This window comes from Diadema antillarum, unplaced genomic scaffold (genome assembly GCF_040938485.1).
Source record: "Diadema antillarum isolate AM-2024a unplaced genomic scaffold, OU_Dant_1.0 seq00000454_RagTag, whole genome shotgun sequence".
NCBI lineage: Eukaryota > Metazoa > Echinodermata > Echinoidea > Diadematoida > Diadematidae > Diadema > Diadema antillarum.
In genome coordinates this window covers 2,042,185-2,054,900 of record NW_027271426.1, presented here as the reverse complement: position 1 = coordinate 2,054,900, position 12,716 = coordinate 2,042,185, and the positions used below count along the sequence as shown (strand labels likewise).

The 12,716-nt window shown below is 37.0% G+C and overlaps 1 protein-coding gene across 1 annotated transcript; it reads left to right on the top strand.

The window, feature by feature from the left end:
* The first annotated feature begins 253 nt into the window (after positions 1-253).
* LOC139732889 (uncharacterized) lies at positions 254-610 on the top strand. The gene has a single exon (XM_071643725.1). It carries the CDS (start codon positions 254-256, stop codon positions 608-610), a length of 357 nt encoding a protein of 118 aa, XP_071499826.1.
* The last annotated feature ends 12,106 nt before the right edge of the window (positions 611-12,716 follow it).

Here is a 12,716-nt window from a genome sequence, read left to right as displayed (position 1 = left end):
TTCCAAAAAATTTCATGCCCACTAAAATTTTTGGTTTTGCAGTACAAAGTATGGTTTACATATGTGCATGTGGATGACGGATTGCTCTGTGTATGTTTATGCAACAGAGCAGTTTGATTTTCGTGAGAGGTGCTGCTGCAATAAAACATTTTATCAATACTGGCATGGTGAATAAAATGGTACGGTCAAGTAAGTTGTTTTCTTTTTTCTTCTTTTCTTCCCTTTTTATCTCTCCTCCCAATGTGTTTCCAGGATGGATGATTTGAGCCGGTACTCGGACTGCACCGTGCAGACGCTCATCGTCGGAACGCGGTGCCACAGGCCGGACCAGCGAGTGGTCAGCGCCGACCGGCTGGCGACCTTCACGGAGAACTTCGACCTGGCGTCCATCGAGGTCAGCGTGGAGGAGGGCACAAACGTGATGCAGGCCTTTGACCTCCTCCTGGATAGCATCCTGGAGGCGCGCCCGCAGCTCCTGCACGGCGAGCAGCCGCACTTCCAGTCCGTGCCCCGCCTGACAGAGCTGGAGCCAGAGAACGACCTGTACACCAACTGCTCCCAGTGCTGCCCGCTGGGCAACAAGCCAAAGCAGACAGCAGGCGTACGATGACGACAACTGCAATCCGTTCCGCATCAATAAACTGTTATTTACCCCATGGGTAGAGATGGATGTACATCTGTGAATAGTAATGAAGCACGTCAGCAGGGAAAGTGATGCCAGTAAAAGCATCACGGATGGCTGTTAGGTGTAGTAGCCAAGACTTTCGATGCTGGTGATAGTGTCTTTGAGCTCTGCAGGGGTCGCACTTATCTTTTTTTTAACTAGCCAGGCGGACTACTTAGAATCAATTTTGAATACTGAAGCAATATTTTGGCTAGCCAAACAGACTAGTAACTTCAGAATTTTATGATTTTTAGCTAGTCCGACGTGATTTTGGGTGACCAATGGCCAGCGGACCATCGCCAATTTCGAACCCTGCTCTGCAGGGATTCTGTACCTCATGCAGTTCAGGACCCAGATACAATACCGGTATGTGTGATGGTTATTAGCTATCAAGGAGTTTTGGTTACCCCCATTGGAATCCCACCTAGGGAACAGGCCATGCTGCTCTAGGTACATGTAGCTCTCTGTTCCATCAGAGGAGAAAATAATTAGCTCGACTGATATGCATAAGTCTCAGACAGGCTTCTGAGAGACATGGCCACTTCAGCTTTTCATCTTTTTATTTGATGTGCTTCCTTGGATATTATGGCTCTTTCATACTTTTCATGACCACTGGTAGTCATTCACAATGTGTAGGGTGGACCAATCTTCCTGGATGTTTTTACCCTAATTGTTTTATTAGAAGAGGTGTGGTGTCTCCTTCGAGGAAGAGAAGCAACATGGTTGTGTTTCATGCCCAATCCTGATTTTCATGTCTTGTGAATCTAATCATTTATGAGTTATTTTTAAATGTGAATAAGAACAGTTCTTTGTAGAAGTGTCATCAGTGCAGAAGAAAGATTCTCCATTTTAGCTTTTAGTCTTTATCAGTCTTTATATCAATGGTTATTTATTGTCTGATGAGGTAGTGAAGTGCAATGGAGTGGAAATAATGATTGTGATGAGCAGATTCTTAACCCGTTGACTACAGTTTGATTTTGATACAGCATGCATTTCCTGTAGACGCTTGCCCGAGTATACTCGGGACTCGTCCTTTGGAGACGGGTTAAGCCATGTACATCCATGATATGGGCTATTTTGGCGTGCTATTGCAGCACTGTTGCAGCAATTTTGGGCTGATTGTATTTTTTGTGTGCATGCATGCACTAACCCACTGCATGTTGAAGATTTGCCATTAGCTACTGCGCCACGGTTTGACGAACATCTCTCATCAAACCCAGGACCGGAGCCCCATAGTATGCAGTGTGCACCTGTGGTGCCACCGATGCGGTCAAGTGCGTAAATCCAGCTCAGATCTGAAGAGTCTGCATCATGCACATCTGAGAAGCTGCCAATCGGATTTATTCTCATACATTTGAAATACTTGAATGACTGCCTATAAAGTTGTGGGACGCACTGTACAGTACCTTTCATTGCATGATTCTATAAATGTAAGGGAAAAATGCATGATTTTGTTGTGAATCTTTGACTGTGCGAATAATTCCTTCATCTTCTTTTGTGATATACAGTATATGCACAAATTAGCTTGTGACTGTGTATGAAACAAATAACCAGCAGAGATTCGAGTATGTGGGAGAAATCATTACACATATTTTTCTTGCTAAGAAAATTAAAGGCTAGAATTTGTATCATCTGGTCTTTGAATGATGTTCTTGTCTGGAGGTGTAATCCTTGGAAAAAAAAAATGATGCATTGTTATATTTCTGCTCTCTTTTCTGACTTCCCAGAATGATACTCGGGCTTAAAGTTTCTGGTAGTGTAGCTTTGTTTTCCCCTTGTAATGAGACATTTTTAGTACCGGTACTTTTTGTTAATTTAGATGCATTGAAATGTTTACTTGAAATGAGCTTCAAACCTTCTTTTTCTGCAATCAATATCTACAGTAAACTTCTATTTTCAATACCACCTATAGCTGTCTGTATTCTGTTCAATGAAGGAGGATTCTTTAATATGATTTTGCAACCGATTGAATTGTATCGTAAAGTGGTGTGGTCACAGAAACTTCATGCCACACCTTTTTGCATGACTTGAGTAATCTCTCTTGGCTGATACTGCAACAGAGAGACCAATTCTCCCTCCTTCTGCAGGATTGGAGGAGGCTCCCTACAAAACTATAAAAATGCCAGATATTTTGAACTGGTGGACTGTCTTTTGTAGTGACTGCAGTTGTATTTAAATAGCCCCATGTGTATTGTGTGTGTGGGGGGGGGGGGTAGCCCTTTACATACTGTTCCACTGAGCTATGAAAAAAAAAGAGAACTTAGAAAAAACAAGAATGCGATTGTGGTGTTAAGTAAGTAGACAACCTGCTCAGATGGAAAAAAATGCCACAGTCCCACACAAAGGCTGTTGTGTTGCGCAGGGGTTTTTAATAGGTCACCCCAGCATGTAATCCCAAAAATGTCATGGGGAGTTGCTTGTGGGATGTCTTTGCTAATTGGCAAAGAAAGTAGGACATTAGATATGTTGACCAACCTGGAGAGGCACAGAAGGGGTGAGAACTAAGGGGGTGTTGCTGAGGATTTCTGGGTTCTGTTGAATTTGTCTAAGTTTAAAGTGAAACGTTAGCGTGTAAGCAAACCAGTCCAGTTTAATATAGCCCAATCAAGGGACCATTTTGTCTACCAGTAGTTGATTGAAGATCCTTGTAACAAAAATCTTTGTCTGAATTTAAGTGTGATAACTGGTAGTAATTTTGATGCTGCTTATGTCATCTAACTCTTTTAATTGGTGACAGGTGTGATTTTTTTTTTATTTTGCGTGGGTTGACCCTATTATATTGCAATCATTTCAAGAGGTAGTCTTGATATATTCAAAGTAATGCGTGCCATGGAAGATACAGAGATGAAAATATCAACTCCTATAAAGATATAAAGTGTTCAAAGTCCAGAATGTTGTTGAACCACACTCTACGTATTTAGAAGCCTTCAAGTGTCAGATTATCAAGAGGTATTGACAAATTGTGTTTGGGTGGCGGCATTGTTGAGCTTCTGATGAGTCATACCCTCATGCACCTCCATACAATCCTTACGACTGCTAGTCGTGACATTTCTGCGCATGGTGAAACGTCAACCCTGCAGTCTTGATAATGCATGCACTTCTGTTGCACAATTGCTGTCAGCGTATGCTCCATTGCCCATTACGACAAGTTGAGCGATCGGCATGAAAAAAAAAAGTATTATTTATAAACTTGTGGATAGAGATTTATTTGCTTTCATCTGTGTCTTGTGAAGCTTGACTGATTGTGCATGGCTGATCATAGGAGATTTCTGTGCATTTGTGCTGTGTGTACCTGGTACTTAAAAATGGATTGTCACTCTATGCGCGCACGGGTTCTATAGTGTTCAGAAAGCAAGTAGGCTCTAAAGAAACATTCTCGTCACAACATGGTAGGACAATCTCGGGGTTAGGAGGTTTCTAATTAAAAGAAGAGTCAAAACGATTTCATCAACTTTAAATACATGTATCCTGTAGGGTCTGAGAAAGATGACTTTTATACGCAGCTTGTGTGTGGCACACTATTATAGAGACATGGTTATTCCATGGGCCACCGGCAAGAATACCGGTAATAATGCAACAAAGCTTGGCACTGCCAGAGAGCATAGAACCCCAAACATGTACTTTGATAGGAACTTCTGTGGCAAAGTATACACACACACACACACACACACACACACACACACACACACACACACACACACACACACACACACACACACACACACACACACAGGCACACACAATGGATGGAATCCACGTCCCTTCTATGAACTATCACATGTCAAGTGTGTAAACATACAACTATAAAGCAGCACTTTCATTTGATGCATATCCTTTATATTTGAAGTGACACAATGGCTTGCATTCGAGGTAATTTTTTTCCCCCTCCATCCAGTTGTGTGAATGAAAGCAATCATGGTTGGATGATTTTTACAGCCTTGTGGGTTTACTAGGAGAGCCGTCATCTCTTTGATTATATAGGCCGGTTCTTACAGGTCTTTGCTTGGTTGGTGGCAATCATTATACAAGTCATTCCCGTGAATATGATTGATGTACATGTACATGGTATTCCATATATTGTATATTAATATTGTTTTCCTGGCAAAGCCAAGTCCTGCTAAAGCTAAATCGCACTGTTACCTTTGTACAATATTTTTTCCTGCCTAGTTGTCACCATATGTGACCCTGCACCTCAAAACAAACAAAAAGTCGCCAGACATGAATTTTTAGTTAAGACCATTATTTTGAAAGAGCAGACTTTAAGCTTTAAAATGATGCATAACTCAAATCAAATGGTCTCTCCTAACCTATCTAAATATTGGAAAGAAAGCACAAACTCAGGAAAAGTGTGAACTGAGAAAAGAGGCTCTGAAGTACAATGTCTATTCAAGCGCTTAATCTTTACCAAACCGTGCTGGCTGTGCGATGAATGGGACAAAAAACAGGAAGTAAACCACCAGAGTAACAACAATGAAGGGATTATTAGATTAAACTGAAATTAAGCATGCTTCATTAACACATTCTGTCCATAATTAATGCCAACTTTCAAAGCAGTAGCACTATCCTTTCAAAAGTTATTAGAGTTGAAAGTGAAGAGTGTGGACAAGGTTTTTCAGAAATGAAAAAGGGATTCCAAAGACACGCCTAATCACACTATTCTACCAAAAATGTTCGAGATAAACTGCTAAAAAAAACACACTTTCCTGCCCGTTTTATGACACCAAATTTTAGCATAATGTAAAAGAAGACCCGCTTTTTCAGAAAATATAAAAAAGTCAAGTTCGGCTAGGTTGACCCATTTCACTTATTTTCAGTCCTCACGCAAAATCAGTGTGTGCGACTTTATGTTCGTTTTGAGGTGCACAGTCACATATTGTTCATTCATAACTGTTAGTCTGATAACAGTAAGGTCTTACAAATTCTTTACAACTGTATATTATACATGTACACATATGTAGTATGAAATGAAATACAACTTTAATATGCATTTATATTGCCAAGCAAGAGGTGTTTAGGAATTTGAAAAGTATGTAAAAGTTAGCAAATGAAACATGTATATTTTGCTCCTTTCCTGTGATCATTTAATATGCAGATGTTTACAAGCTCTATTTTTGTGGAACATGATAACATGCATCTAAATCATGTATTATAACTTAAAGTGTATGTAGATTATATTATTGTGTCTTTGCAATGTACAGTTATACAGAGAATTGTTTTATTATAGTTGACTTGCAAACTGTATGCTTAAAATACATTCTTTTTAATACTATATGAATTGATATGCTTATGCTTCCAACTGCATCCAGTAATCTCATTATTGTTTTCAAGTGAAAATAGGACTTCCAAAAAATGGGTAGCGTACATTTGTTTGTTGTTGTTTTTCTTTCAGGAGTGCTTTTTTATTTATTTGTGGGCAAGTCCAAGATAAGGTCCCCTCAGAAGGCAAAATTTCATCTTTGCTCAATATTGACATGTTTGGTATCATTTTGAAGCTTATGAGTTGAAGTTTTGATTTCCGTGGAGGAAAAAATGATATTATGTAAATTTATGCAAATTTCAAGGGCTTCATTTGCATAAATGTGAAACACAGCGTTACGTATGGGACATTTATAAAAATTCATATCAATTCAAAGGAAAGCAAATAATATTTGATTAATATGTGGACATAAGAAGTTCATCACATAGTTTAACTTGGTATGAAAATTTAGGGATTATGCAAATGATTATGCAAATTAGCTCGTGTCCTATCATGAGATGTCCCATACGTAACAAAATGAGGTCATTTTTTTTAGGTTTTTTCTGAAATTGCTAAGGTTATTTTAATGCCCTTTTGGAAAGTTCTAATTTATTGTTTAGAGAAATTAAATACCAGAGAAAAAAGAAAAAAAAGTAAAAGAAATATCTTTTATTAGGCATTGAAATAATGATACGTATGGGACAAATGCGTTACGTATGGGACAACCTCATATATATTGCATGTGAATGCATGTAGCTAGCTGGGAAGGTCTCTCAGTACACAAATGGTCAATCATCCTGAAGGAAGCATCCCAACATTGTAGCTACTTTTTGAGTTATAGACACTTGAAACAATACATGAACTTAACTGAACAATTTTCAGAAAGGGGGAGGGGAAAATGGCAAAATACACAATGAAAAATCAGCATTAAAGGGATGGTATAGTTTTTTGTAGAAATGGGGATTCAGTTTTCAACATTTAAAGAGATGATTGGAAACCAATTATATGAATTACTTAAGAGCATAAAATCCTCAGACTAGAGGAATTCAAAGTTTATGTGATGGAGATCCAATTTGAAATGGTTGTGATATATATATTAAAAAAAAAGTAAATATGATCTTTTTTTTTATTGCAAGTGATACACAAATTGTCCTTATTCAGTTTTCAGTAGTAGCCACAACAAAATTCATGGGTATACATACTGAGGTGTGACTCAAATCAATGACCTGACTGCTAGACAGACATCATCTACTCAATCACTGGGGTTCCACGCGGCAGGTATTGCTTATTTATCAAACTTAATATTTCTTGTGTCAAGTTGTTATTTATTGAAACTAAATGGCAAACTGCCCTTCATCAAGGGAAGTAAACACTTTAAAACTATTCAATTTTTCAGTAGTAACTATCCTGATAAAAATAGGGCATACATACTCAGGTTGGTCATAAAAAATATAGAATATGATTGAATGTGATTATGATGGTAAATATCTTGGGAATATTGTTCCCTTGTCAATCTGGGTCAATATTTGAGTAATTTCAAGTGATTCTACCTCAACAATTATGCAAAAAATTTGTTTATGGGTATTTTGCAAAATTATTTTGCAAAATACCCATAAACATGGTTCTCCACACACTAAATGAATGGGGGACAAAGGGCATGCATACCTAGGTTGGTCATAAAGATATAAAAATATGATTGAATATGATTATGACGGTGAATATTTGGGAAATATTGTTTCCTTGACAGTCTGGATCTGTATTTGAGTAGTTTCAACTGATTTTACTTCAATAATCATGCAAAATACCCATAAACATGGTTCTTCACACACTAAATGAATGGGGGACAAACTGTCCCATACGTAACTGTCCCATACGTAACACGTCATGTCTGTCTTTAATTAGAACCTGTAATTAGAGCTTTTTGCCTAATGACATGAAACTTACCCGTGATAATCTTGAGTGTTGTGACTTTCATCACAGTGAGTTACAAGTTGTAGAATGATATACTTTCAGAGAGTTTTGAGGTTGAAAAAAATGTTCAAAAAAACAAAATTTTTCTGGTCCCATACGTAACGGCACATATTTTCTCTTCTAGAATATAATTGTCAAGGTCATTTTTCTCAATTTTTTACATGATTATACTTCTCCTAGATATCAATCACCATGATGAAGTTCAATATGATCAAAGGTCATTAACACTATTTTTCAGGTCATAAAAGTCTCTGAATGTCCCATACGTAACGTGCGTGTTATCTTGGACTTGCCCTTGTTTGTTTTCAGTCAAAGTAGGAAGTTGTGTGTTAGTTTGCCCATTGGCAGTGCCAGCTATAGCTGAGCATCGAGTTTTGAAAGTGGTCAAACTTTGTATTACAGGAGTGGTCAATTATGCACCAATTGTCTGTGCGTCATGTTTCGAATCCTTGATCCGTGGTTTTTGTCGCGTAGTTCATGGAACCCACCCTGGCCACATATTAATAGTTTGAATAGATTCTCAAGAACAGACTTGTGCACTTCTTGTTCTAAAGTCTAAAATTTGTCTTGTTTTGTTTAAATATTTTCAATTCCAAAGTGTTGGAGCATTTCAGCTGGCATTTTTTTTTCTATCTTAAATACTGAGAGTCACAATAACTACTGGTACACTGTATCATCCTCAAATTTCATGTTTACAAGAATCACAACACTTATATTAACAAGTATCAGTACTGTATATTCTACACCAAAAACATATTTCACAGAACAGTTTTTGTTTTTGTGTGTGTGTTTTTACCAGAATTTGGTGTGTATTCAATGAATCAATATCATGATCCTAATATTTCTTAGCATAGCAGTTGGCAGTCAGGTGGTCTAGACTAGTACTAGACTATCTGGGAGTTGAGTGTTATTTCTGAGTAGTCTGCTTTCAAGAGCACTGTATGTGCTATATATTTCTCAGGGGTTTTTATTTCTGCAAATTTTGTGAGTCGAGTTCTATTCGTGCATTTAACAACATGCAAAAAAAAAAATGTGAATTTCAATCCTGATCCTAATGCATCATTTTTGTGTTCATTGCTGTACTCAATGATCACAAATTTAGCCACTTGCGAAATTATTGGGAAATCCCGATTCATGAAAAATTAGATTCCCTGAATATATGGCGTATACAGAACCAGTCATTGATCTAGATATAAATCATCAGTAATTGACTAATTACAGTATCACTTATCAAATCTATTTCTGATCCTCAAATTTGCAACACATTTCAAGAAATTTGCGACTTCTGATTCTCTCTCAATTTTTTTTCACTTTTTTTTACTGAGTTATGTAAATCTAGTGAATGTAATCAGTTCAATATAACTTTGTAAGAATTATGAATTGTTTATAAATTGTATAAATATTTAGTAATGCAGTGGACTTGAGAGTTGCCAATTTTACAAGATGATAATTTTCCCAAGGACTTTATCGGTTTTAAAAGTAATGATACATTGTATAGCTTTTTTTTTTTTTGAATGCTACAGTAATCAAATATGTGAGGATAATCTATTTAAACTACCTCATTTATTAAAGGCAAACCCTGTAGAATGCAATTATGATGCCATGTAAAAAGGAAAGAACTAAAATGAAATCATGCATTTAAACACATTTAAGCCCAGAGCCAGAATGGTGTTAATATACTGTACAAAATCTGTAGAGTCTTGTCGACTGACAATCAATGATTATATGTACCATAAAGGTGGAAGGTGTTGTGTGTGATATGTCTAGTTCCACCAAAGGGATACTATGTACTTGAAATTGAAGAAATTACATGTGTGCATGATTAAAATTACTTCAACATTCAGCAACATATATTGCCAAGTATAACATCTTAAGTTCTTCTTGTGTTTTCTGTTGTACTCTGTTGTCAATATGTATGCATTTTGTCTTCTTTTTTTTAATATTTTATTCATCTGCTAGTGTATTAATGTAATCTGCTAGTGTGTTTATGTACAGTGTGTACCCGATATATGTGTGTGTTTGTAATTATGAATTGAAGACACATATCAAGGGTATTTTTTTTGGGGGGGGGGGGGAGGGAGGTTATTAGCTTTATGCATTACATACATTGTACATGCTTGACAATGTATATTTATTTTTTCATTTAAGTGATCTGTTTGGTGCCTGTATACAAGAAGTGAATGCATTCCTTAGATCACAAATATTATATGTTTTCGTTTTTTGATAATCTTTTATTTGATTTTGATTTTCAGATGTGACTGATTTAATTTTTACTTTATTATGATGTGGTGCTTGGCTAGCAGTCAACCACTGATCTTGAACCATGTCGCAGCTATATTTAAGTTGATATAGCTGAATAATGTTGATAATAATAACTTCCTGTACACTGTACCATCAAGTCATAAGGCAGAGTGTGTAATATTCAGTATTTTTTATTTATCTTTCACCCCCCCCCCCCCCCCACCCGTGGAATGATGACAATTTCCATACAGTCCTAATTATTCAAAATATCATTTTATATCAATCATCAAATAGCATTTAAGAAAAAAAAAAAAGAGAACAAAAGAGAACAAAATTTATTGTGCCTCGTGTATAAAGAGCACAATAAATTGGTTAGCATGCTTCGATAAAGTCAACCTTGTCTATATCAATTTTGCACCAGTCAGAGAAATTGCCGAAGTAAACAATAAAAAATAAAGAATAAAAAAAATAAATAAATAAATTCTTAAGATGGATGTAAGCATGTGATAATTCTATTGTGTGAGTCAAAATTCTTGCATATCTAAGGATTTTCTCTGTTCCCTTTTGATTTGACTTCAAATAAGGTGAGAGTGACTGTCGTTCTTAGCAGAGGTCAAACATTTGATTGGTTGCTTTAAGCAGCATGAGGTATTACTACTCTGATGTGTATATGTTATTTAGCAACCATTAGATAGAGAAACGCACTGTACAAGCCAGAGATACCAGTTAAAAGAGACTGTGCCCAAATGCATGGGAATTGATTCTCGTGTCACGACAGGCTTGGTTACTCATCCGTGGTATTACTTCATCAACCCCCAGAGGTTTCCCAGGGAGCCATCATCAGGATCACAAAATTCATTTGGCTTGTCACTGCAAGGGATGCACTGAAGGCTGTTTTGACTCCGTTTCACATTTGTAAGTTTGCAATTGGAAATACTGTAACCGAGCAAGGTAGAGTACATACTGCAGTAGTAAGATGAGAGAGGGAGATAGCAAGGGAGATGGGGGGGGGGGGAGAGATTTTAGTTGACAAAACATACTAACATTGTACAATGATACCTGCATGCCTCTTGCGGTGTGTTTAATGTAACCGCGACACTTGACATTATGTGACGTGTACAAGTGTACACTCTGACTGAGCGGTAGATCAGTTCACCATTATAGTGTGTTTGCTCTGTGTCGTTATTTCCTGCAAGTTTGCCCATGCAAGTTTGCCTATGGCATGCTTGCATAAGGCTAGGGACCTCATGTTTGGTCTTGGTTTTTCTCTTTTTTTTTGGGGGGGGGGGGTGGAGATTTCTATTTGGTGCTGTGGCAGGACTCGAAATGTAAAATGCCACTCCATTCTCCATTTTCAAATTAACTTTAGTGAATACAGACAATATTAGACAGTTTCAAAAAGTAAAATGCACTGGATATTCAAGAAAGATGTTGAATTCTTAGTTTTACACAGGATATAGCACAAGAGAGTTGTTGAGTTGAAAAGTTTTGTGCTTTAAAAATTGACGTTGGGCCACTACATTTATCATTTGGTTGCCCACTCGGGCAAATAAGATTCAAAATGGATTGTAACTTTTGCTTTTATTCAGATCACTACATATCTTTTCTGGGGCCATCAATTTGAAGATTTTATTGGCACCAACAGCCCACCAGACAGAAAAGTTAGTGTCGAGCCTAGATAAATGTGAAGCACGTTCAAACAAATCTGGCTTGTGAGTCCTGAGTTGATTCTTCATACTTTCATGTGTCACAGCTAGTATTTTGAGTGTTCTGTTCATCTGTTTTGGCTATGTAGTTCCATTATCTTAAAATACAGTGTAATAGGGAAAATGAATGAAACATTGGCCCATCAGCGTTTGTTCATTGAGATTCGTGGAGGGCATTCCTTCATAATTCTTGGCTGCAAGTGATATGCCCTAAATGATGTCTGCACATCCGGATGATTTTCAGACTTTTACATTTGAACAAAATAATGAAGGGGTCGGTGCAATATAGTGCTAACCCACACAATAGTCATTTCGAGATAATCGCTGTTGTGAATGCTTGGAAAATCCATACATTGTACATTAATAAAACATGTATGCATGCATTTTTAACCATCTTATTGGTTGAATTCAAATATGATATTTTCACGGAGGTTAGAGTGAAGGATAAGGATTATGAAAATGCATGTAACTCAATTTTGACAAAAGTGTGGGTTAGCACTATATATTGCACCGGCCCCTTCAAATATAAATCAGTTTAACTGAGTACAGAGTTTGTAGTTCAATTTATAGTGATTGGGATGAGGAATATGAATGTTTTCAAATGTTATAACATAATTGCAATGAACAAGGATGATGACATGGCAGCCTCACCATAAGTATGCATGAGTTGGAGCTCAAGGAAGCAGAACAAATTAAAAGACGAAGGCATGCATAGATTCTACACAGGTGACCTTGTTATGAAGCAAGCGGTATTGAATGGAATTAGCTTCAAAATTTCTGAAATATGTGAAGCTCCTTTGTAATCAACACTATGTCAGCGTAATTTGTACACAATTTTTTTTTCAGAGTGTTGGTTTCACTGCTCAAGGATCACAATATAATCCAAAATTCTATACCT